The following is a 26,844-nucleotide window of genomic DNA, read 5'->3' as shown; positions in this document are numbered from 1 at the left end:
GACAGCTCTTTTCTGAGCTGTCAAGGTTCCTCCCCCACTCTGAACTCTAGGGTACAGATGTGGGGACCTGCATGAAAAACCTCCTAAGCTTATCTTTACCAGCTTAAGTGAAAACTTCCCCAAGGTACAAAATATTCCACCCGTTGTCCTTGGACTGGCCGCTACCACCACCAAACTAATACGGGTTACTGGGGAAGAGCTGTTTGGATGCATCCTTCCCCCCAAAATACTTCCCAAAACCTTGCACCCCACTTCCTGGACAAGGTTTGGTAAAAAGCCTCACCAATTTGCCTTGGTGACTACAGACCCAGACCCTTGGATCTTAAGAACAATGAACAATCCTCCCAACACTTGCACCCCCCCTTTCCTGGGAAATGTTGGATAAAAAGCCTCACCAATTTGCATAGGTGACCACAGACCCAAACCCTTGGATCTGAGAACAATGAAAAAGCATTCAGTTTCTTACAAGAAGACTTTTAATAAAAATAGAAGTAAATAGAAATGAAGAAATCCCCCCCTGTAAAATCAGGATGGTAGATATCTTACAGGGTAATTAGATTCAAAAACATAGAGAACCCCTCTAGGCAAAACCTTAAGTTACAAAAAAGATACACAGACAGAGATAGTTATTCTATTCAGCACAATTCTTTTCTCAGCCATTTAAAGAAATCATAATCTAACACATACCTAGCTAGATTACTTACTAAAAGTTCTAAGACTCCATTCCTGGTCTATCCCCAGCAGAAACCAGCATATAGACAGACACACAGACCCTTTGTTTCTCTCCCTCCTCCCAGCTTTTGAAAGTATCTTGTCTCCTCATTGGTCATTTTGGTCAGGTGCCAGCGAGGTTACCTTTAGCTTCTTACCCCTTTACAGATGAGAGGAGCTTTCCCCTGGCCAGGAGGGATTTTAAAGGGGTTTACCCTTCCCTTTATATTTATGACACAAGCATAGAGGAGTAGCAGTAGTTCCAGGAGTGTGGACATAAGTATGTAGGATAACCACTGTTCCTCAACTTGTTCACATTTTCAGTTCAGCTGAGTTCCCATAAAATGAGTAAAAAGTAAATTATAGTCCAGACTTTAACATTCTAATCACAGTCATGTTCTTGGACTCCTAGGGCACTCTTCTGCCTCTGTGTAATTACTCGTGTATCTTTTTGTTCTTACCAAAAATCTACAAATTGGCAGCAGAGGGATACTAGCTGCAAGATGCTAAGGGAAAAAGTAAATAGTAAGTCATCTTGCATAGAGAGATCAATCTGAGAGAGACTTGCATAGATCTCAGCCCCCATCTTTTTACTGTGTTGTCTGTGGAGATGCTAGTTTCAGTATATAGCATATCTCTGAAATTCATGGTCCTATAAGAAATATAAACAGGAGACTCTCAGACATTTTGTATAAGACTGTAAGTGTGATTCTTATAGGTCCTTCCTGGATAGATCTTATCTGGTCCTTACTAAGTTCCTTGTAATTAAACTTTCCTTGTTTTTAAGTAGTTTGATTTTTCTCTCCCTATATACCATCATTAATATCATTGGGAGTTATGCATGTGTAGGTGGAGGAGCAGGGGATTCCAGTACATTCCAGATGACAAATAGCAATCCACCTAAATGATAAAAGTATCTGCTGCACAAATGCTTTCCCCCACTGTCCATGCCAGTTAGCTGGGCGTTCATGTGGTGAAGGGGAGAAGAAACCATTACGAGTGCCCCTCAGCAGATGCAGTAGTCTCTCCAGCCTGATCTGCTCCTCACTCATCTCCCTTGTATAAGAAGCCAGAGATCAGTGAAACTTAACTTCACAGGGGAGAGGAGTAGCACTATCATCATGGCAAACAAATTCTGTCCCACCCTTTGTGCAGTGAAACAATCCCTGTTCCTATGCCATTTTGCAAAGGTTAGGTTAGGATTTGCTTTGGAAGAAACAATCATTAATGTAGGACTGATACGTCTGATAGAGGGAAGGTATTTATAATGCAGAAGAGTTTGCAAGCAGGTGTAATTTTGGTATCTCAATGGATGATTTTATAGTATCTTATAGAAGAATGTATGGAGTGTCCATAGACACTTACAAACTCTACGGACTCCTCTATAGAAGCTGAATAGCCAGAAGACTTTTATTTATAAAATATAGTATATGATATGGGCTCCCAGTACCAATGGAAGATACAAGAACCCTAAAAGGAAAAATGCACCAATTTCAATAACAGATGTATTGATTTTCTCTTGCCCTTTATAGAATATAATGTTAAGGGATAAGGTTGGTCTTGTGTATGTGAGGTGCTCAGATAATACAGGTTGAACATATGTAAGTACCTAAATAGAATTTTCTGGAAAGCTTATATAAATTACCTTCCCAGCTGTATTTCTGCTTCTCTAGGTGTCAGCAGAAAGTGAGGAGATCTGAACTAGCAGAGAATGTTAACAATTTGTTTTAAGAAAAGACTTCACCTTTCCTCAGAAGCAACTGTGACATGAACTTTCTATGACTTTTCAGTAGTTCCTGGCAGCCTCTTTTGTGTGTCATAATTTTAAAGTCTGATATCTAAGGACCTGCCAGAGCTAGAAGCCAGTGCATTAGCTTGGATTCTCCCCTTTTCACTAACATACATTTCCTATTTTAATCCTAATAAATCAGACCGTAAACCTGTCACTTGCCTGGGACTGAATAATGTATGTCCAGCACCTCCAGAACAGTGCAATTTTGGTAGGGAAATTCCATATTGGGTTGAGGGCCTGAAGCAAACATTTATGTGCTATGTTGATTTAAAAAAATAAAGACTTTGGAGCTGCTCAGAGATTTGGAATGTTAGAAAGAGTCCAGGGTAATGGAGTAATGGGTAGAGTGCAGGTAAGGCCGTCAAAGGTGCATGATGTATGAAATTTAGCATATTGATATCACCATCCCATGTATTTATAATTATTTTTAAATTTAATAGTCTGATTTGTATGTGTAAAGAGCAAACTTGGCCTGCCTGTACATGGGTATGAACAGCCTGAAATTGAGTAACTGATGTGTTCCATCAGCCAACATCCCCTGCACCCAGAATAGGAGATTGCAGCAGCAACAAAGGATGCTCTGGATCTAAACAAGAGGATTCTGTCCCTTTTTGATTCCTGCATAATCCAAAGCAATGTCCAATAACTGGGCTTTGAACAGAGAAGATCTGGATTTAAAATTTATCTCTTTCAAGTTTCAGTGTATCATAAAAAGTTACATTGGGTTTATCACATGATTTTCAGCATTCCCACTGAGCTGTCAACAAATTGACCATTTATGCAAATTGACCATCTATGCAAATAAGAATAGCTATTGAGGTGTTTCAGCACCTGAAGTTAGAGATGCTACTTCAAAATATTGTGAAATAAATTATCCCTGTGTTCTTAACTGTCTTTCAAAGTGTCCTCTGTGGTGTTCACAATATAAAATGTTATTTACAATTCAAAATGGCTGAATATAAAGTTAAAAAGAAATCTCGACCTTTTAAAATTATTTCTAAAGGTGAAATACGTTAACTAAATACCACTAGCTTTAATACAATTGTATTAAGTATGAATCCTGGAAGATCATGTTGTGACTCATGAAATCCACCTTACTAAATTTCAATTGCCTTTTTGGATTTGATTCTAAAGAGGCTCAGGATTGAGAGGCTATTTTAAATCTTTAGAAACTTTGATCTTGGATCAACCCTTTTGAGGTAATTAGCATTCAGTATTTAGATGGCAGCAGTTCTCAAAATGTTGAGTGCTTTCTAAACACAAAGCAAGATACTCTGTTTCAATTGCAGAAATAGCCCAGAATGGAAGCTGCAGTTTTCTGAGTTATGTGGAATACTTTTGAACTCTATGGTTTTACCAGTGGGCTTTCCAACCTTTTCAGCAGATCATGCTGTATGCTTTATAATAATTTCTATAGTATCATAAATGTGCATAGTGCATGATATATCTTTTATAGGTCACTGGTAATAGAGGTTTACCTTGCGCCTGTACCAAGCCCAGGTAATTAGGCTTGGCAAAGGAGAGTTCCTCAAAGGCTGAAATTGCTTAAATCTGTCTCCCCAACAAAGGTTATGGACTGTTAAACTTTTGAACCCACAATGACTCCTACTATTCCTGCTCCTCCATTCTCTGAGGGGTGTATGCAATGGTTGGTGAATCCATAAACTGTTGGATTTACTCGCCCTTCCCCTCACTCTACCTTTATCTTTTCTCCTTCATCATCCCCACCAAACTTAGGTGAATGGAAGTAGTCATTATTATTTATTATTGTACTACAATGTCAGGCCAAGATCCTGGTCCCATTGTGCTAGATTCTGTATAAACATATAGTAAGAAAGAGTCCTTGCCCCAAAGATTTTACAGTAGGAGGAGAGAAGACCAGAGCTGAGCAAATAATTGATATTTCAGCTCAGTGGCCAAACAGGAAATCTGGTGGGGTTGGGGGAGGGAAAGGAGAGGAGGAGGTTTTTTTTTAATAATGAAACTGCTTTTTTTCCCCTCACAAAATTGAAAGACAGAAAAAAAATGTGTTTGAGTCACAGAAAACATTTGGAATGTTGACTTGAAATATCATTTTCTAAATGAAATGTCATCTTGGATCACTATTTTGCTGTTTGTTTCAAATTGAAATGGTTTGTTTTTGTTTTGTTTGTTTGTTTTCAGTTCTTATTGCCAAAACTATTCGCTATATTCCATCCAAATTTGCTAAGGGTCCTCTAGACAAGACACACAAAGGAAATAAGAAAGGAAGTATTATCTTAATTTTACCAATGGGGAACTGAGGCACAAAGAGATGAAGTGCCTTGCCCATGTTCATACAGCAATTCTGCAGCAGAACCTCAAACTGAATCAGAGTCTCTTGAGCCCCTGTCATAATCACAGGATCATCCTTCATCCACACACCTTGAGTGTGTTCCAAAAAACTCTTTCTCACTCCACAAACGTACACAAAGTAACAGCACTGCATATGCGAACAAAACAACTGTTGAAAACATCAACTGTTGAAAAGTCAAGTTATTTTGTTGTTTTTCTGACATATATCTCACCTTAGGCTCATGGATTTCCGTGGGTGGGTCTGGGCTGAATAGCGGGGGGTGAGGGGAATATGTTAAATTCTGATGTTAACAGGATATAAACCAGCATAACGAAGATCAAGTTTCCCAATGTATGCTTATAGATACAGCACCTAGAATATAGTAAAACAAAACAAAGGTACAAACAATACCTCCTTTAATTCTGGGTGATGGCTAGAGAAGTACCAATTCACAGGATATTTATTTTATATATTTAAAGTTATATTTTCCCTGTCTCATACTTTAGGGGATACACACATATAAAAGGAAAAGTTGTAAGGAAATTCACTAAACAAATCATTAAACAAACATATAAAACCTTCCTAATCCCTAATCCTCCTGTGAGTGATGTCTTGAGGATAGACTATCCAGGTTCCTGATTGAGGCCCTACTTCTGGGTTTCATTATGGCTTCTTCATTATGCCACCTCTGCTGGGCTACAAAGTCAGCAGAATTAGCCATTAGTGAATACCAGACTAGAGAATTCTTCTGGTGTCCTACTGCTGATGGAATAATAGTCTTGTAACACAACGCGTACAGCGCTAAGGGACATGTTGTGTTGGGTAATGGAAGGTGTATGGTGGGACTGTGCTACGTTCAGTCCAGGGCCCGGATTAGATGACCTCTCGAGATCCCTTCCAGTCCTATGATTCTATGAGTTTATCTACGCTTGGCTGTCATTGCAGATAATCACAGTTTTATAACAGCTCCTGGGGCTGGTCTACTTTATGCCAATAATCAGAGTAGTCCCTGACAGGTTTTAGAATCTTTGTTCCCTCACAACCTTCCTAAGCTATGCTAACTGAGCTCAGCCACAGCTCAGCTGGGGGTTTTGAAACAATCAAAGAAGAGTTTTCTCCCAAAGAATCCAACGCATTTTTTACGCATTCCATCACATATTGGACCAGGACTTCGGGATTTTAGTCACTGGAATATAAATACACATAGAGTGCAGACATCATTAATGAAGCTCATAAAATGTGTGACCCCAGTACCTTGATTTAAGAAGTTCTCCCGAATATTGGGACATAATAGGGTATGTGTTCACATGTACAATGCATTGCATATAGTTTATGTTTGCAAATCCTGTACGATAACTAGAATAGTGAATATATATGGGAGATGGCATCATACATAGACAGTGAAATGCTGGAGAATATGCTTATAAACAAAAAACACTGGGCCATGTCACTGGTGTTTTCCTTCTTTTCTGCTCTTCAGTTTAAAAAAATATTTTTGTTTTCTTCAATGCTTTTCTTTTATGTACTGTCCTTTACATATTTTTTTCCTCCACAGTCAAACTATGGTATAGGTGCTGAATGCTGATTAGAAATATTTAGTCCAATACAACCTAGTCATTTTTTGATTCCTAAACACCAGCCCATCATTATTTTTGGGCTATCAGACAGCTTATGCTAGATAATTTTAATAGCATCTATTCTAGTCTACAAATGGAATTTAAATATTTTTAGTTTTTATTAGATTATTTGTGGCAAAATTATTTTAATGGTCTGTCATTAATCTTTTACTATTTTTTTATTTTGACAGGAGGAAACCAGTAAGGATGTTTATGTGGTGGTCAGCTGTTTTATTTCTTGGATGCATTTTGTTGGGAGCAGAAGGGTGGCCAGCCAAGGAAGGATATGACTTTAAGCCCTATCAGCCTCTAGTAAGATTACGCCACAAGGTACTGATTATTTTCTAGCATTCTTTGCTTTTCCACAAATAAGGAATAATTTACTCAATAAACTTTTATTTTATCAGAGTAACCGTTTAGGAAGAAACTCTTTCCAATAATAAAATCTTCAGAATATTGCTCTAATTAATCAGTATAATGGAGATGCTTTGCAACTTTCCAGGGATCAAAACAGCCTTAAATCCAGTTTCCATAGCCACCAGATAACTCCCCTTGCATACAGTGATTCTCTAGTGGTATAGAATCATCATAGCATCTCCTAAACTGCTCCTCACTGGGCTGCCAATGTAGGTGAGTGGCCATAGAAAGGTATACTTGACTGCTATAATGGGCCCTGGGGGTTGCCTGCAGTTGGCATAGACTAAAACAGCCTTTAAATTGCTTTAACTTATGCCAAAGACAGAAGCAGCACCTGGACAAGCATGGGGCCACAACTGTGACTTAAAACCACCTTTGCCCCCTACTTCTGGGCTTGTGCAAGGTGCACTTCAGTTGGAGAATCAGGGCCATTATCTGTATTAAATATCTAAGTATTTTGAAACCAGCTAAGTGGGTTGGTATTAACATTTCAAGGTGTTTTAGTTAAATTTCTTCATGTACTTTACAAAATATCAAAACTATTTCCTGCTATTTGTAAGTTTGTAAAGATGAGCCCAAATCCTGAAGTTCTCACTCGGTCTATATTCAGGTGAAACTCACCATTGAAACCAGTGGAAATTTTGCCTAAGTAAATATTGAAGGATTTGCCCATGAATGTACATTTTTGTGTAAGTACAGTATATTTCTTACAGATGGAACATAAAATATGTAAACACTATATTTTAGTAAAATTACAAAGAAATGCTATAGTATGAATCCTCTGTGGATTATTATTCCAATATCAGCACGTGCTAAGAATGTCTTGAGTACGTGAGGCCCAGTCCTGCAAACACTCATATATGTGCTTCATTTTAAACTGGTAAGTGGACTACTTGGCAGGATCAGGGTCTTAGACTTTACCTGTTAATTCAGTTCCATTTATGCAATTTCAGAGAAGCATACTCTATAGTAGCAAGGAGAAGAAAGAAAAATGAGAAAATAATAGACTGAAACTAGGAGGAAATTAAAACAGACAGACAGGAAGGGTGACCATGAAAACAACACTGGAAATACAGACAGTTTCGGTGGAAAAGAAAAAAAGAGGAAGAATGGAGATGAAAGCAGAGATAGAGACAGAAGCAGGAGATAAAAAAACAACTAAGAATATATTTTTTAGATTTACGTGGTCTCTAGTTACCTCTAGTTAAGTTAACATTAGTCTGTTCGTAGTGTTGTTGGTGGAGTAATTCTTAGATAGCTGTTTTATGTTTGAAAACAGAATATGATACAGATTACAAACATAGTTTGTGGAGATTAACATAGATAAAAAATAGAAGATTATTTTTTGTCTCTCATCTCTAAACCATCATTGCTTTATTTTAATTAGTCAATTCTATTAAAAAGGCCTCTGATATTATACTAATAAATTTTTGTTTGCAATTAGTTGTGAGAATGTACCAGACTGGCAGTGTTTTCCTGAAACACCCTCCGTCTAGTGAATGTTGGTACTTTTGGGAAAGGTTTAAATGAGTCCTGTTGACTCACTGACATGACTTGTCATCACCATCTGTCTATAAAGGAAGTGGGATTCTCTCTCGGGGAAAAGAAAGATGTAGACTGTGGACTGAACATTCCTAAGGGGGAAAAATCCTCTGAACAGTCAAACCTGGTAGAAAGTGTGAGCTGGTGTTTGTTACTTTATTGCTGTAAAGCTAAACCCCCAGAATTAGGTGAGGTTGGACCTTAAAGTGTGTGGAGTTTTTTATACTGCAGGTTGGTAATGGCTCCTGCTTACAGAGTGCAATCAATGCTGGATAGAGCTGGTCAGGAAATGGTTTTCCTGTCCCATGAAAATTTACAAGATCTCAAAAATTTTCCCATTCCACACTGGTATGAAACCAAGACTTTTCAAAGTTTTTCGATAAACACCCAGAATAACCTTTTAGGTTACCCACTGTGATATGGAAGAATCTTCCTGATTTAGATCAGAGACTTCATTCTGAATCTTCCACATTTCAAGTGAATGCCCTAGCCACCAGGCTGTTGGCTATTCTGGGGTGTCATTCTATTTCTTTCTCTCTCTGGTATTGACCACAATTCTATCCCAGACTTGGGGAAATTTTCTAACCAAAGTCTCATTAAAATTGATACATTCCCATTAAACGTTTTGATTTTGACAAATTGGCATTTTCCAGGGGAAAAAAACCTACTTGTCAAAAAATTTCCTGACCAACTTTAATGATGGGAATTTTTAACTTCTGATTTACTCTAGTGGAGTAATTCCTGAGTTACACTAGTTCAGAATCATGTCCACTGTCCTTGAAAATAACTGTTAAGAAGTAGGGGGACTGGAATGTTATGTTTTACTGCAGAAGTGATGGCACATTCTGTTAGCATACCTTGTATTTTTATTTCTTTGAAAAAGATAAAATTAAAGTTTTAAAAAGAGAAAAAAGGTGAGTGATAAAAGTGAAGTAGATAAAACTGAGAACTAAAATGAGTTCTGACCTCTAACCAACAAAATCTCTGTGTTGATTATTTTCTGGAAAATGTTTCTAGATGATAAAATGATCTAGCTTTCAATATTAGAGTAAAACAAAAAGATAAAAAAACATGTCCTAAAGTCAGCTTTTTTTGGAATCAATTCTGGCACAGACATACATTCAAAGTATTTAACAAATAATATTTTATATCGGGTATGTACTCTGAGAATCTGAGCCTTTTCTGCTTCCAACAAGCATTGTATATTTCAAATGTTTAAATAAATAAATTCAATTATGCAAGATTGCTTATTGCGGGTAAAAGATGATCACAAGTACAGCAAGGTGTTGCTTGCTATTGAGTAAGTAACATTTCTGAATGGTTTATGGCTACATAAAGTGAAAACAAATGATGATTCACTGTTGCTGCAGTGCTGGGAAGCTTAACCAATGATTACAGTACAGTCAGAGTAGTTTCAACTGTCAGGTGAAAACACAAGTATCCCATTTCTTCTTAGTTAACTTGAAATGATTAACTTATCAGCTTGAGGAGGTAGTTACTGTTTACACTGTTTCTGTAGTTAGCAAGTTTAGATATTCACAAAGGTTTTGTGCATTTATATTTAAAAATGGGTTATATACCACTTTTGTGCAGATTTTTTTTTTCACAGAGTTGCAAGTAGGTATAGGAAAACTCAGGCAACTTTGAGGTTAATTTAGACCATATTATATGGTATATATATAATTTACAGTATTCATGACCAAATCCTGAAATTAGTGGGTTTCCATGGATGGAATTTAGTTCTGAAGGGAGATCATTGACTATTAAAATGTCACAATGTTACACACACAAACACAAAATAGCTGCCAAGAATGTTACCAGGGAAAGCTATAGTTGCCACTGAAGGCAGCAACATCCTTACTAAAGATAATAAAAAAGAGAGAAGATTCCCTAATCCACTGATTTAATAGTCTTAGTAAAGTCTATTATAAATTAAATCAACAAGTTCTTCAGATATCACTAACTAATGCTCAGTGTATGAATTCTCTAGAAATACGATGCAAATTAGCCAACTGAAACCACATCACCCAGGAAAACAAATATACACATCTTATACTTACCAACCTCTAGCTTCCCCATGTAAATCCTATTGTACTGTGAAAACAGTGGAACAGGACCTAAATCACCAGTGTTTTTCTCACCGTGAAGACATTATAATTTGGAAGTGGGTTACTGTCAGCTTTCCTAGAAACATCATATGACTTCCCACAGCCCTTCTTCCATTTGCCTTTTCCTCCTGCCCCAGAGAACCTCTCTATCTTACAAGAAAACAAACACACCACTTGGTTCCAAACTGTTTCTCTTTCTCTCTTGCAATGCTACCCTAACCAGGGTTAGAGAGGCCTGGGGGAGAGATCAATGGTGAGTTCTTGGGTTCTTTGATTTCTGTTGTAGCAGACAGAGGAAGACAAGGCAGAAAGAAATCATGTCTACAGTGTAAACCAGAATTGAGAGGTTTAATATTAATCCAACTGGTATTGCTTGTCATTAACTCTCAGTGTGATGTTGCTAAACAAAGATGCCGGTTTTAGGTTCGTGATGCTAAGTGCATGTTCAATGGTTAATAAAGTTTCAGATGTCCATAATTTCATGCAAATTGTTTGCATTGCATTACTGAAAGCTTGTTGGGTGATACTGCTGGACTGCTTTCGATACAGTTGATTCTGGCCAGGAGTTCAGCTCAGCTTGAATTAAGGAGGAATTAATGAGGAGGTGATATGGCTGTGCTTTTTGTATCCAATCTGCAATTCAAGAGGTGCCCTACACCATAACTGGATAGAATACAATGTATCTATCTTGCGTGGGAGTCATGAGGTGGAGTTAAATTGGGACTGGTTCTGCTGTACCAGTCACTTGCTAGACAGGAAGTCCCTGCATGCGTTTATGGGTTTCCTCACCACAGTGGCATTGAAACCTCTGTGGCTGCTAATGCTTTGTGCCTTTAACAGCCATCTCATGACATCTTTTGAATCAGCTCAAGATTTCTTAGCTAACAAAATGACCATTGAACTATAACAGGTAATAACTGTCTCATTTCACAGAATTTGCCACACTCTTAATTTAGTTTCTGGATTGGGATTGTAGGTTAGGTGGTAGGCACTTTTGAATTTGTCATGGTCTGGTCATTGCCTTCCTCAGTTTTGAGGTTGGGACAGATTTACTTTGTTGGGGTGAGGGACTTGTGTTGATGGTCTGCCCTTACTGGTCAAGGGAATCAGAGCTCTTTCAGAAGGCCACAAGAGTCTGTATCCTCTTAAAAGATTTTTTTCTTTATCTCTTTTATCTGTTTATTTTATTTTTTTTATTTTCAGCCATCAAAAGGGTAGTTTCTGTTCTCTGGCTTCATTTTCACAGATCATCTGGGTTTACACATACCAGCAATAGATGAAATATGATGAAAGATGTTTGACAACAGATGCTTCAGACTGATTGGACCATACAGATTATACAAAAAAAATTATGCTGAGACTGTAGAGAACTTAGTTCTTTATGATTGATGCAGGCCAGCAGGGAACAACTAGTCTCATCATTGACAAAGACTGTTAACCCTTCCCTGAGACTATATGTACAAGACTTTCTCAAGGAGACAGCGGTGCTGTCTTTTGCATCACTTGACATTGACAGTCTTGCAAACAAGCTTTCAATATCTAATCTTTCATTTTTGGCTAACTTTACACAGAAAGATGTGGCAATATAAGTCTGAGTACTTAGATACCTCAGTTCTGGGCCTGGGCTGCAATGGTCCTGGCCAACCCCAGTGCAGTCTAGGGGTGTGGGTGATCACACTGGTAGTTAATGAATATTTGGATCCAATGCCATTGGAACTACCATTTCCCCATTTGCAATTTCTCATGACAATACCATTACATATAGTTATATGTTAATAGAAAAAATGTTTAATGTTATTTTGATAGATTTCATTTTATCATTAGGAATTACCAGAAATTTCTTCCCCATTTGAGCTAATCAATTCACTTTATAGTATTTCAGTAAAAAGATCACAAAATGTGAAGGGTCCATACAAGAAAATGATTTTATGAGAAGAAGTCAAATTTTATCAGTTATTAATTGAAACTATTAAAAGTTTCATTTATGGTATTTTTAGTACCCATTATACAAAATGACCAGCTGGCATCTAAGCAGTATGTCTCATCCTGCCTTCTGGAAATTTTCTAAGGGAATAAAATTCAATTATCTGTAACTTGTCAACTCTGTGCATGTAAATTGACAATAGTTCAGACATTACCATAATATCATGTCAATTAAATTCAAATGTTTGACTGTATGAATTAAACTTAAACTAATGGACCATTGGACAACTGGGAAATTTCCAGTTATCAAGAAAATGTTCTTGTGATTATGTCACTTTGGCTCAACAATAGCCTATTATATTTGATCACAGAATTTTAATTACTGCTCAGTATCATATCTCTGTTGTCCAAAATGGGGCTTCTTTAAAGAGTACATTTCCTTTAATAAGATTTTCCATTAGTTTTAGAACAGTGATCTGTATTTATATTTTAATTGTGCAGTACTATTAGTTGTTTGGTCTTGCTTAAGTGGTTTATCATCACTGGTTTTCTTCAAAAGAACATTGTCAAAATTATGCCATGCAAGAAAAGAAAAAGAAAATGAACAAAATCCTTGTCCTATCTTTCACTGTGGTCACAAAAACAGAAAATCAGGTCAAAGAGTGGGTTTAGGTATAAGGGGGATTTCATTGGTGTAATACTTCAGAAAGATGAATAAGAAGTTCTAGAATCTGGAGGAGATTATGGGTAGAATTTTTAAAAGAACTCAGCACTGGCCTAACTGCTGCCACTCCAAGTCAACGGTAAAATATCCGTTGGCATCAACAGAAGCATTTAGTAAAGTCAGTGATGAGCGAGCATTTCTAAAAAATTTACTCCAGGTTGTCTTTTTAGATCAAACTCCAAAGAATATTTTGCTGTGGTTATTCAGAGGGATGTTAAGCTATGTCTGAATGTTATTTGGGTTTACTGTTTTGCAAGTTTCTCCAGGTTCTCCATAAGCAAAGACACTGAATAAATGTGTAAGGGCCTTTCCATTTGGAAGTTGTCTTGCATTGCTAATGAGCTGTTGTAGATCATTTATTAATATGAAGTCTCACATCTGAAATCATTAGAAATTGTATCTTTATGATACCACACCCTCTGTTCAGATAGTGTAGTTTTAGGTTAGTTTGTTCATTACCCAGGGTGTCCTTCAACTCTCTCCCATGTAATCAGTCACTGGTTTTTCTTTCCCCCCAGTATTCCCCTCTGTGTGGGCTCTTAATTTAATAATGTTTCTGGAATTTTGGTGCCTCAGGATCTGGCAAGATAGGTGTTCAGGGGGATCCTGCACATTGACTGACCCTTTGGGGAACGGTCTCCCAACCCCAAGACTGTACATATGTAGGAAATCCAGTTCCCTTTTTGAGGTTACCTGGTGTTTCTCCCTCCCAGCAGTGAGTCCTTCCCTGTCCCCTAGAGGGCTGTGATCTGTGATCTGTGGGCTAGGTGTGTTTACCCTTTGATCACATGCACCTCTTCTCTAAGGTGCCACAAGTACTCCTTTTCTCTTCCCAGCAGTTTTCCCATAACTGTCTCTCACTAGCCTGCGGGAAAACACCCCCTTTTGTCAGTTGGGTCATTTGTGTTCTTACAAACTACCACCTGGCAATTTCCTGATCTCAACTCTTCTGCTGTCACAAGTGTTAGAGCTGCATCTTGATGTAAAGCGACAGAGTTACTTTCTAAAAACTTACCAGAAACAGCATCCTGAAAAACTGGGACCTGGCTTGGGGTACCCTCCATCACCCGTTTCTCTGTCCCTGAGAAGTCAGCTGTGTGACTGCTCCTTCCAGGAGGTCAGTTACACAGTTGCTTCTCAAAACCTGGGTCACAGGCTGAGTGCCTGGGTGCACAGATGCTGACCCAGCCATCCTCCTAGTGTCCTGGGCATTCTGCCCCAAGTGACTTTTGAGGAGACATTCCTGTACCCCCACTATTCCTTCCCCAGTTTCCTCCTCTTGGCCCCCTCCTAAGACACATTTCTCTGTGTTCCATAAGAAGGCTTCTATCCCTTGTTCATCTGTAAAACTCTGCCAGCTAACAAGTGAGACAGTTTCCTTAATCACTGACAACACCTCTCCTGCCCCGTGCCTGAGGGCATGTTGCCTTCTGTTGGAAAGGAGCTAGTCTCAGCCTCTCCTATTCTTGGAAGCACACTGCTTCCCTGTGTTACAGAGTCACAGGAATCCTCACCCACCTCAGTGGTTTCTGAGATTCCCTGCCCCTTCTCTGGGCTCTTCTCTGGGACACATTTCTCTATGCTTCCTAGAGCTGGGTTTATCTCTGGTTCAGCTGTGACCTGCTGGCAGCTAACAACCTGGACAGTTCTCTCCCTGGCAGGCATTACACCCCCATCCATTCCTGATGTGGTGTTGCCTCCAGTTGCAGTGCAGGAGTTGGTCTCAACCACCCTCCCACCTGGAAGCATGTGGCTTCCCCCTGCTGCAGAAGAATCAAGGAGACTCTTTTCCATTCTCTCAGCAGTTCCTGAGACCTTACCCTTTCCCTCGGGTGTCCCAGTATAAAACTCCCTCCTGCTGCAGGCAAATACTTTAACCTGAGCTACACAAAAAAAATCATTACCAAGAAGCAGGTTGACTAAGTCGAAACACTTTCCAAACCTTCCCACACCACATGGATTTTAGCTAGTGGTATGAGAAATCTGCTTTTGCCCACCCCCACAATCTCTGCCATTGGCCAGTTAGCATACTGGCCTTTGGGACCACACTCTGCTTAACCAGAGAGATCTGGGCCCCTGTATCCCAAGTATGCCCTGCCATCTATTTGGACAGCCTTAACATGCTCCATATTTGGTTCTGCAGAGGCTAACCTCACAAAACCAATATGATAGGTTTCAATTGCTTTGGGGTTTTCTGTGTTGAGGACAGAAGAGTTAACATGAGCTATTGGTTGCTTGCTTCCTCCCAGCACAGGGCATTTATTCCTCAGGTGAGCAGTAGAATTAGCACCTTATGGGCTCTTTTGCTTTTACAGGAAATTTGGGATAGGAGTTACCAGTAGAGGTCTGTTTTTGGGTAAGAGAATGTTTAGGCTCCCAACCCCCTTCTCTCTTCCCAGGGGCAAAATGGGATCCTCCCTTCTCACCAGTTTTAAACCACTGTTTCTATGGCCTGCCCTCAATAGATGCCTGAGTCTGTTTGAAGGCATAAGCTAAAAATGCCATCTCATCCACGGTCTTTACATCTTTGTCCCATAGATACTGCTTTACATCAGCCTTACATATGCTTAGGAAATGCTTTTGAGCAACAAGATCAAGCATTCCTTCAAAACTTGCCACCTCTTTACGCCTCACCCATTTTCCCAACAAATCTTTCATTTTGTTTACATATTCCCCATTACTCATCCCAATATCCCTTTTAAAATTCCCAAATTTAATTCCATATGTTTCTGGGGGTAATCTGAAAACTTTCCAAAACATTATTTTTAAATTTACAGTAGTCTAAAACCTCTTTGATAGACATTCCATTGAATACATTTCGAGCTTTACCAGTTAATTTCACAGTCAGGGTAGGAACTCTCTTATCATCAGGGATTTCATGTATTACACACAGTCTTCCAAAGGTATTCAGATATTCAGCAATATCATCCTCTTCACTGTATGCAGGACATAAGTGTTCCCATTTGTGGATTTTTGGAGTGATGGGAGTCATTGGGGTCGGGGGCCTCTGGTTCTGCTTCTCGAGCTGGTGTTTTCTCTCTCTTTCTCCTCGCTCTCTCTTTTTTTCTTCTCTTCCTCTCCCTTTTTCTCCCATAGCCTTCTGTGTGCAGCCTCCTCTCTGGCTGCCTCTGCCTCCATAGCCCTTCTGTGTGCAGCTCCTCTTCTTTGAGCCTCATTTCTGCCTGCCACACTTGAAACTCATGGTCCTTTTTCTTCTCTGCTACTTCCAGACTGGCCAGCTCTAGTTTTGTAGCTGCTTCACTGGTAATCATTTTTCTGCTTTCTTGTGCTTATTTCCCCCACCTGAAATAAACAGACAGAAAAATAACAAAACTGTGACCTCCTTCTGACTGTTCTTAGCCAGTGCACTTAAGACTCACTTAACATCACAAATATCAGTGCTTAAAGTATGAACTCCAAGTGGAGTAACAAGCCGCACATACACCCTGCTTGCTGTGCCACTGTGACATTCTCCTGGTGTTATCTGGACCGGTGATCTGCTAAGTCACTCTAGTGCTCAACTCTGGGAGCCAGCCTTACCCTGCTCTGCTGTGAGAACCCCCACTCCTGGGCTGTTCACGTACAGCCTCCAGCATGTAAGCTGCTCCTATGATTGTGCAACCGAATGACATTAGCCAATATCTCTGGTCCCAGACACAACCCTAGGAACCTTGGTCTTGCAGTGTCCAATTATGCCTGCTGGACACTGCAAGCTTATATGAATTAGTCAATTTAACAATTGATATGTACCAAGGTTGTTATCCTAAGGGGAGTCTTTGACAGGACCGGCCCAGAACATTTTGGTGCCTGAGGTGAGGAGCTCAAATGATGCCCTCATGCCCCGTCGCTTGGGCCAAAACTTTGAAAGGTCTCAATTCTGCCTTCTTCTTGTTCCTCTCACGGTACTGCTCTGCTGCCTACCCCAATAAAGGAGAACTAACAACTTAAAATGCCTTGTTCAAAAATTTTAAGTAACACTTAACTTTCAAACACCTGAACAGCAAATGTAACTTTTTTTGTCTGCATAGTAAACATTGGCATTTTTATCTGTTTGAATAATCAAAGTGGTGCTTTCCATGCCTTCTTGGTTGCAAAGATTTGAACTGCTGAAGGTCCACAGTCTGGGCCAGCTCATGCTCTATTGAGATGGTTGCAAGGCTGACCAGCCTCTCCTGTGTTATTGTGGAGCATAGATGTCTTTTTATTAACTTCAGCTTGGAGAAGCTGCGTTCTCCACTGGCAACTGTTACAGGAAGTGTTCAAATTATGCGCAGAGCAACAAAAGCATTTGGAAAGAGGGTGGTCATCTTATATGTGCACATATATTCCAGAAAAGCCTTTGGAGTTCATCCTGCTGAAATGTATCTTGAAAGGGTTTTCGGTTCATCACCTAAATCACTCGCATCAATATAGGGCATGTCATCATGTGTCAACACTGTCTCTAGTGCCCTGCATTGCTGGTGTAGGTCTTCTTCAGATATAGTGAGGAGTTTTGGAATATCATACAACATCCCAAATATACTGCTGTGTTCCTTGAGCTGCATGAAACGTTCTTCAACTGACTCTTGCACAATCTAGCACCTGGTTAAAGAATTCAACTTTGAATTGTTGTTTGGGATCTCTTATGGGATTATCCCAGGCCTCATAATCAAAATGTCTTCTTCTTTGGTGACTCTTGTATTCTTGAATGGGTGGGAAAATAGCTTCAGTGGGAAGTTCCTCTGCCAACTTCTGGGCACTCTTCAGAACATTTTGAAATCCCTCATCTGACCAGTAATACTGTAGGTATGACTTTGCTTACAATATTTATTTCAAACAGTATGTCATGCCACAACACTAAGCCACACAGAAATTTGAAGTTATGTATGTTTCTGGTGATTCCATTTCCCTCTGCCACTGTTCTCCCATGAACAGTTTCTGTCATAGCATTATCCTCCATAATGGCAACTATGGCACCATCTACCTTCCCAATTTGATGTTTGATAGGCTTTATCGCCTCCGCTCGACTTTCCCATCATGTGGCACTCAGTGGTTTCTGTGTCAGAGAGGATGATCCCTGATGTTGCTTCAATATTTGCCATCGATGAGCTGATGCAGAGAGAAATACATAGATGCTTTGAATTACATTGAAAAATTCAGCAGCCTCACTAGAAGCTGATGCTGCATCACTGACCACTAAATTCAATGAATGAGAACTGCAAGGGACAAAAAAAACCTCAAGGGTTTAACTCTCGGATCCATGTTTGCACTCCTATGTTCTTTCCTCTCATGTTGGCACCATTATCGTAGCCCTGACCTCTCATGTCAGTAAAGCAATTCCCGTATCTTCCAGCTTTTTAAGAACCACATTTGTCGTACCAGGTCCTGTAGTATCATCAATGTCAAAAAATTCTAGAAAGTACTCTAAGACAGTCACCATTGCAGGGACATTTTCACTAGGTTCTGTTGTTGTTACAAAATGCACCATTAAAGTCATTTGTTCCATATGGCTAATGTCAGGAGTGCAGTCCAGAATAACAGAGTAATATCTTGCTGACTTCAGATCTGTCACAATCTTCTGTTTGACTTTTGTTGCCAGTAACTGTATGATTTCATTTTGAATTGTTTTTCCAAGGTAGTGGTGTGTACATTTCTTGGGTGGTGACTCTTCTTAGATGCTCCTGAAGTACAGCTCCACAATTTTAAGGAAGTTTCCATTGTTTGGCACATACAGCTGATCCGAAGTGCCACACTCTGCTAGGGTTTGGGTAGCAAGCATTCTCACAATGGCAATGAGCCTTTTCAGAACATTTTGCCAGTAAAGAGACTCTGATGAAATCTTCTCTTGATGCTGGTCATCTATGGTGGCCTTTAGCTTTAGCCTCATCTCAAGCTCTTTCAACCTGTGGAATGCTCTCTGGTGATTTGCTGCCTTTTCATGGCATGCCAGATTTCTAGCCAGATTTTTCCAGTCCTTTTGTTCCTGTAGAACCCAAACAGGCTGAAACATTAGAGTGGAAGAGTTTGCAACAAAAACAGTATGTAGCATTCTGGGGTTTTGAGTACATAAGCCATGGCCTCTCCACTTTGTCACCATTGGGGATTTCACGGCAGTAATGTGTTGGCTGGAAACTTCTATTTTCATTGTCTTCAGGGAACATGAAGATTTTCACTTGCTGTGGCCCATGCAGTACAAGGAAGTCCCTCAGGCTACTGCTCAAGTGCATCCACAGTCCTGGATCATCTAGACTTAAGGAACTAAACTCAGCAGCAGCTGTTTCTTGTGCCTCCACCACACTCTTTTCTGATCTACCATTTTCTTCAGGAATGTGCATGGTTACATCCATTTGAGATGGAGATATGGATGCTGCAGTAGCTGCCAGGTCACCTGCACTCTGACTAACTGGAAAATCAGGCATCTCCTCACCACTCACATCCTCACTGGGGCTGGAAGGCTCACCGTGAACATTTGTGTCTATGTAACTCAGGAGAGCTCCTTCCTGATTAGATAGAAAAGCTTCCTTTGCTTTATTTCTTTTTCTGAATGCTGCCCCAGAGGGGCATTTTCTTTCACTCATGACTGGTGTTCTGTGCCAGCTATAGTGGCTCTCAACACTCAGTTGAAGGGGACAAATAAGCAGGCTGGTAGCAGGGCCTGAGTGAGGGAAGATATCAGCATCTTAAGGGCCTAACAGGCTCCTACTACTTTAGTTGATTGCCTGTTCTCCTCAAGTGGGTTCAGGGAAGCAGGAAACAGGAAGCTCCCTGAGAAGCTGGTGTTAATCAGTCCAGGCTCCTGGGGGTGCTAGAGAGGTACATAAGAGGCTCCTCCTCCTCTGTCTCCCTGCAGCTCCTGCTGCTTTCTGTTATTCCCACCTTTTCTACTCCCTGCCTGTTATGTCTCTTGTTCCCTCCTTCCTCCAGCATAGCACTCCACCATCTCTGTGCATCTAGAGCAGAGAGGATACATATGCACCAGCAGCAGACACAGTTTTCTACACTCTGGGTCCTAGTGGTGCCCCCCACAGTCTGGCACCTGAGGTGGCCACCTCAGTTCGCCTCATGGTAAGGCCAGCCCTGGTCTCTGACATGCTTCAAACCAAATGCACTGCTTCAGGTAGAATAAACAAATGAAGGGTTAATGTCTAGCTATTCCACCTGGAAGCAGGCGGGGCACACCCTGACTGTTTCCTAGGAGCAATGCACACATTGCTCTCTCCAAGGACAAGGGCTAGATATGAACCCTGAGAACTTGATTGTTTGGACAGCAACTGTGGGAGGTTTCTTTAGCCTGGGCTCAAGGCCTGAGAACCAGGATTGTAGTAGATAGAGGATGGTAACTAAGCATATGAATCAACGTCATACATTCCTTTGTGTAGCAGTGTGTAATGCTTAGGGGGAGAAATATAATAAAAGGAGAAGGTGGAAGGCAGGGGGGGCAGAACAGCCCATCTCCGCTGACCAGCCTGTTTGCTTGCATAAAGCTGTGTTCTGTCTCATCACTGAACCGCAACAAACAAATTTATTAACTACAAAGATAAATTTTAAGTTATTATAAGTCAAAGCACAACAAGTCAGATTTGGTCAAATGAAATAAAAGCAGGATGCATTCTAAGCTGATCTGAACACTTTCAGTGCCCTTACAAACTTAGATTCCTCTCACCACAGGCTGGCTGGTTGCCCTTCAGCCAGGCTTTCCCCTTTGATCAGTGCTTCAGTCGCTTGGTGGTGATGTCTGTAGATGGACGTGGATGAGAGAGGAAGAGCATGGCAAACGTCTCTCCCTTTTATCATGTTCTTTCTTCCCTCTTGGGTTTGTCCCCCACTCCTTCAGAGTTAGGTGAGCATTACGACATCATAGTCCCAAAATGACAAAATGAAGGGGGGTGGCTCACTCAAGAGTCCAACAGATACCTTGCTGCTGCCTAGGCCAGTGTCCTTTGTTCCTGTGAGGCTGGGCTGGGTTTGTCCCATACATGCCCTGATGAGGTATGAACTGCCCCTCTGCTTTTGGGGAGTTTTGCCTGGGCTTGTTTTAAGCTATGAGAACACATTTTCAACCTCATAACTACATACATGAAATTACAACCTATCACATTACTATAATAACAATACTCAGTGCATTATGAGACTTCTGAAGACACCTGGCATGAAAAACTTTGCATAGGATATCACACAATCATATAAGGGTGAACATGGGCGTGCAGAGTGATCTGCTGAGGTACAGAACATCACAAACACCCCCTTCTTAAAATTAATGTTTCTGATTCTTATTTCACCCCAGTGTAACACAATTGGAAACCCTCTTAACTCACAGTTAAGTAAGTGTGAGAACAAATAAAATCCACAACATTCAAAGTTTTCTCAAATATTTCTATAAGTCCAAATATTTCCATTTTTGCCTTCTTATGAAAAATCTGCACTTTCAGGTGAAACAAAGAAGGGAAATAGAAAAATAAAATGTTGTAGGAAGAAACAGATGCATTCCAATTAATATAATAAATTGGGATAATACATTATTTTCATTACAAATTATGAAATGTAAATTAGTTAGAATGTTGTATAATGTATATCAGCAAATGGGAGGGTTTATACAGATGTTCTTTTCAATGATATATGTACTGTGTATGCTAGTTATGTTTTTTAAGGTTACACTCACATGCTCATTTGGAACATTTTATCCAGGAAAGATTACATGCAAAATAATGCTACTCAGAGATACAGAGAAGGGTCAAGCAGGCAAAGCCCAGATTATAAAGCTTCAAACAATCCCAAGTTGAAAAGTTCAGTGTTTATCTAGAAGTCCTGCCTGCCTGAAGGCTCTGAGAATTCATATAATTTCATCCCCTTAAATCCTCTCTGCCCTGGAAAAAAGGCTTTCTACTGCTGTTAAATGTAGCAGTGAATGCTGGAGACTCAGAGTACAGTGCTGTTCTCACTTGTAAAAAATGTGAGAATTCTTTTATTCCTGAAGGATCTTATACTCTGTACCCATTGCCCTTTTAATATGTCCAGGGCAAATTCCAGGTTTCCCCTAAGCTACATGACAGCTTGGTTTTGTTTTGTTTTTTAACTGTAATCCTGTAGTCTTGTAAACAGTAACAATATTTAATATTTTCTTCCAGATATACATGAATAAAATTTGACAATTTAATATATTATTTCTTTCCTTTGTCCATTAGTATTTTCAGGACATAACCTATTTAAAAAGTGCTATTATAACCATCATATGGTAGCTGATATTGGTTGGAAATCAAGAACATTCCCTCCCATAGAAAACCCTTGAAAGAAGTTTTTTTGGGAAGGAAATTGAGGTTTCCCTTAAAAAGTCTACTGCACATTGTTTCTTCCACCAACATTCCCTGTGGAAGAAGCAGGAGTTCTGGCCAGAAACACTACATTCTGCAAAAGGCCAGGATTATGGATGCAGAGGCCCTGTGCTGGGTCTTACTGTTGGCTGTTGGCAGTATCTGGCTGCACTACCTTCACTTGGGAAATTCTCTGGTGTCAATGATGAGAGAGGTAGAAGTTTTAGCACCATCCACTGTCCTCTCCACCCATGTGAATCCTGACACTGGAGGTGGTTGACCTCATCCCATTCTTCATGGGATGGATGAGATCTATATTCATAGGGCTCTTTATGCATGCAGATATCAGGGGCATCACCTAGAGCTCGGTTAGCAGCATTGCTTCTTTATGTCACATGCCATACTATTGCAACCATAAATGAACCATGTATAGTCCATGTTCTGGGAAGCTCATGTAATTACCCTGTAAATCATAGCTTCTCTATCTCGGCTCATAACTAAGTGTTCGGAGGCATGACCACCCTGTCCGCCCCATATTGATAACTAGGAGGAAGAGGGCTGGGCATTCCTGGTACAGACAAGGTTAAGAACAACTACTACTAAACCTTTTCTGTATGCTGCAATTTAATGATGAATAAAATATTGTTTATGTTGAATCACATGGGCCTTGGTTTAGGAATGTGACAAATGTACAAATGAGGGTGCTTTGCTCCTGGATTCCTATTCACACAATTCTGATCCCTAAGATCAGAACAAATACGAGATAGTTAAAATAGCTGTTACCATGTAAATAAGCAAGGTCCAGATTCCTCCCGTTTGGCCACTCTGTATCTGGTTAGCCTCCCAGTCCCCCAAACCTGTTCCCTATGCACTCCCACCTGTGCATCAGCCCAGCACTGCATAATGAGTTCTTTCTGTCCTACTGCCTGGTTCCGTCTATTCCTCCTAGTATCTGATTATCCATTTTTATTATCTATAGAATGATGATACGCATAACCCAGTCTCTGATGAATGAATGAAAAAATGGATTTGTACATTCTTTGTTCTGACTCCATTGTTCATGTAATTCCTTCATCCCCTCTCTAGGGTGTGAGAGTTTGGGCAGCACTGGGACAAAGTACATACATTAAGTGAATTACAGTGTGTTGGTGAGGTGTGATCTGCATACATTATAATTTGGCTCATATGAGTGAGAATGATAGTTCCAGAGCATACATATTAATTGAATAAAATTGTAATATAAAATATAAAATTCAAAATCAATATGAAAGTCTTATAAAACTATATGTAATCTTAGCAGGACAATGAAGTCAATCTAATCATTAATAGTGGTGTGTTGACAAACTGGCATGCACCCCAGCTCCACTGTTCTAAATTAATGGATTTTTAAAATTTCTATTCTGATTCCAATTAGCAAACTGCTGTATTATAAATCAGAAGAAATATGTACTATAAATAATAAGAGGGTGAACTGTAGAAGTTATTTTGTTTGTGCCTGCCTTTGGGGTTCAGGCAAAGAATTTGTGTGGAATTTAATTCAGAATTTAGATCTGATCCCATTTTTAATTCATGCATTTATTTTGCTGATTTATTTTTAAGCTTTTAAGCATCTTTCTCTCCTGTTTTGTCTTTGCGGGAAAAACAAATGACTTTTCACAGAAAAATGGCCTTCCTTTTAACATCAGGAAAAGATATCAAGAGTCTTAACTCCCATTTCTTCCTGGTTGATTTAGCCTTGTCATAAATATAAAGGGAAGGGTAAACCCCTTTGAAATCCCTCCTGGCCAGGGGAAATCTCCTCTCACCTGTAAAGGGTTAAGAAGTTAAAGGTAACCTCGCTGGCACCTGACCAAAATGACCAATGAGGAGACAAGATACTTTCAAAAGCTGGGAGGAGGGAGAGAAACAAAGGGTCTGTGTGTCTGTCTATATGCTGGTTTCTGCCGGGGATAGACCAGGAATGGAGTCTTAGAACTTTTAGTAAGTAATCTAGCTAGGTATGTGTTAGATTATGATTTCTTTAAATGGCTGAGAAAAGAATTGTGCTGAATAGAATAACTATTTCTGTCTGTGTATCTTTTTTGTAACTTAAGGTTTTTCCTAGAGGGGTTCTCTATGTTTTTGAATCTAATTACCCTGTAAGATATCTACCATCCTGATTTTACAGGGGGGATTTCTTTATTTCTATTCACTTCTATTTTTATTAAAAGTCTTCTTGTAAGAAACTGAATGCTTTTTCATTGTTCTCAGATCCAAGGGTTTGGGTCTGTGGTCACCTATGCAAATTGGTGAGGCTTTTTATCCAACATTTCCCAGGAAAGGGGGGGTGCAAGTGTTGGGAGGATTGTTCATTGTTCTTAAGATCCAAGGGTCTGGGTCTGTAGTCACCAAGGCAAATTGGTGAGGCTTTTTACCAAACCTTGTCCAGGAAGTGGGGTGCAAGGTTTTGGGAAGTATTTTGGGGGGAAAGACGCGTCGAAACAGCTCTTCCCCAGTAACCAGTATTAGTTTGGTGGTGGTAGCGGCCAATCCAAGGACGACGGGTGGAATATTTTGTACCTTGGGGAAGTTTTGACCTAAGCTGGTAAAGATAAGCTTAGGAAGTTTTTCATGCAGGTCCCCACATCTGTACCCTAGAGTTCAGAGTGGGGGAGGAACCTTGACAAGCCTAAATTCCCCGAAGAAAAAGAAGGCAGATTATTTTCAAAAGATTTTCATTTGAAGATATGTGTTTCAAAGACAAAGAAAGGGTCTCTGGAGGATCCTGTGCTCCACTTACTTAATAGGTGCATTAGCTGGACTCTCACATGGAAACTGAAAAGGTCTTATTTATATAACTTTTAGCAAATATAAATAACTTTTTAATTCCTACTGTAGCTTCATGATTTTTTAACCTGCTGATCTCTTGCCTTTTATTCATAGATTGTGTATTTGCTGCTTCCTCTCTTCCCTCTATAATAGATTACCATTTTTTATAATTTTTTTATTGGATGTCAGAATGTGTTACCAAACTGCATCATGACATTAGGGCACCTCCTTGATCATTCTTTTATTTTATCATAGGGAGCTAGATTTCAGTATTCAGTGTACAATCTGTGAAGCACTGCTGTCATGGAATTTCTTAGAAATTACTGCAGTATACCATATAATATGAAGGCAACAGAAAAGGTGGTGGCAAACTACTGTATATTCGTATTTGAACTATTTCCCAGCGTTTAGAAATACTGTATTTGTAGATTATTTTTTTTTAATAAACGACAAAGGGACATTATTATCATGTAGTCTGATCTACTGAATAACACAGGGAACAGAGTTTCACCCAGTAATTCCTATATCAAGCCCATAATTTATGGTTTAAGTAGAGCATATCTGTTAGAAGACATTGTCTGGATTTAAACACTTCAAGTGATGGAGAATGCATCATCTTATAGTTTCACTGGTCAATTACCTTAATTATTATTTTTTTTAGCCGTATTTCCCATTGGAATTTGTCTAGCCTCAACTTCCAGCCATTGTCACTTGTTATGTCTTTGTCTTCTGAAGCCCTCTAGTATCAGAAATCTTGCTATGTAGGTACCTTGACAATGATCAAATCACCAGTTAACCTTCTCTTTGAATGTGGATGCGAGAAACTGACACACTATTTCAGAAATGGTCTCCTATGGTGCATGTAGAGGTAATATCACCCCCTCCCCCAACTCCTACTTGACATTCTCCTACATGAAAGAATCATGTTACACTTTTAGTCATAGAATCTCATTGGGAGCACATGTTCACTTGATTATCCACCACGACCCCAACGTCCTTTTTACTGTCACACTTTTCCAGAATACAGTATGACCTATATGTTTTGTACCCAGATGAACGACTTTGCTTTGGGTTACATGCAAATGGTTGATTGCACCCAGTTTATCAAGTGATCCAGCTCACTCGGAAAAACTGACTTGTTCTTTTTTTAAAAAATTATTTACCACTCTGTCATTCTTCATGTCATCTGCAAAATATACCTGCAATAATTTTATATTTCCCCCCAGACCAATGATAAAGATATTGCTTAGCATTAGGCCAAGAACAGATCCCTACAGGACCCTATTAGAAATATCCCCATTTGATGGTGATTCACCATTAATAACTATATTTTGAAATCTGTTTTTAATCCATTTAATATGTATTACATTAATTTGATATAGTGATAAATCTGAGTATTTTGTCAGTTACCTTTACAAAATTTGAAATGTCCTAAAAAACAATAACAAGTTTTGTTTGACAAGACCTATTTTCCATAAAACCATGTTGAATGGTACTAAATATTCTACTGTCCTTCAATTCTTCATTGATTAAACTACCATATGAGCTGTTCCATGATTTCATATTGTAGGTTAACCAGCCTACAGCTACCCAGGTCAACCC

The 26,844-nt window shown here is 39.5% G+C and overlaps 1 protein-coding gene across 3 annotated transcripts in view; it reads left to right on the top strand.

Annotated features, from left to right (window-relative positions):
- FSTL5 (follistatin like 5) overlaps positions 1–26,844 on the top strand; it is a 588,878-nt gene that overhangs the window by 39,778 nt on the left and 522,256 nt on the right. For all 3 annotated transcript variants that reach the window (XM_084625380.1, XM_084625381.1, XM_084625382.1), the window contains exon 2: positions 6,625–6,763. In XM_084625380.1, the coding sequence (XP_084481506.1) occupies positions 6,641–6,763 (123 nt within the window). In that variant the 5' untranslated portion in view covers positions 6,625–6,640. The remainder of the gene's footprint in view (positions 1–6,624; positions 6,764–26,844) is intronic.

Source organism: Lepidochelys olivacea (assembly GCF_965140295.1).
Source record: "Lepidochelys olivacea isolate rLepOli2 genome assembly, chromosome: 4".
Taxonomy (NCBI): domain Eukaryota; kingdom Metazoa; phylum Chordata; order Testudines; family Cheloniidae; genus Lepidochelys; species Lepidochelys olivacea.
This window is presented reverse-complemented; position numbering and strand designations above follow the sequence as displayed.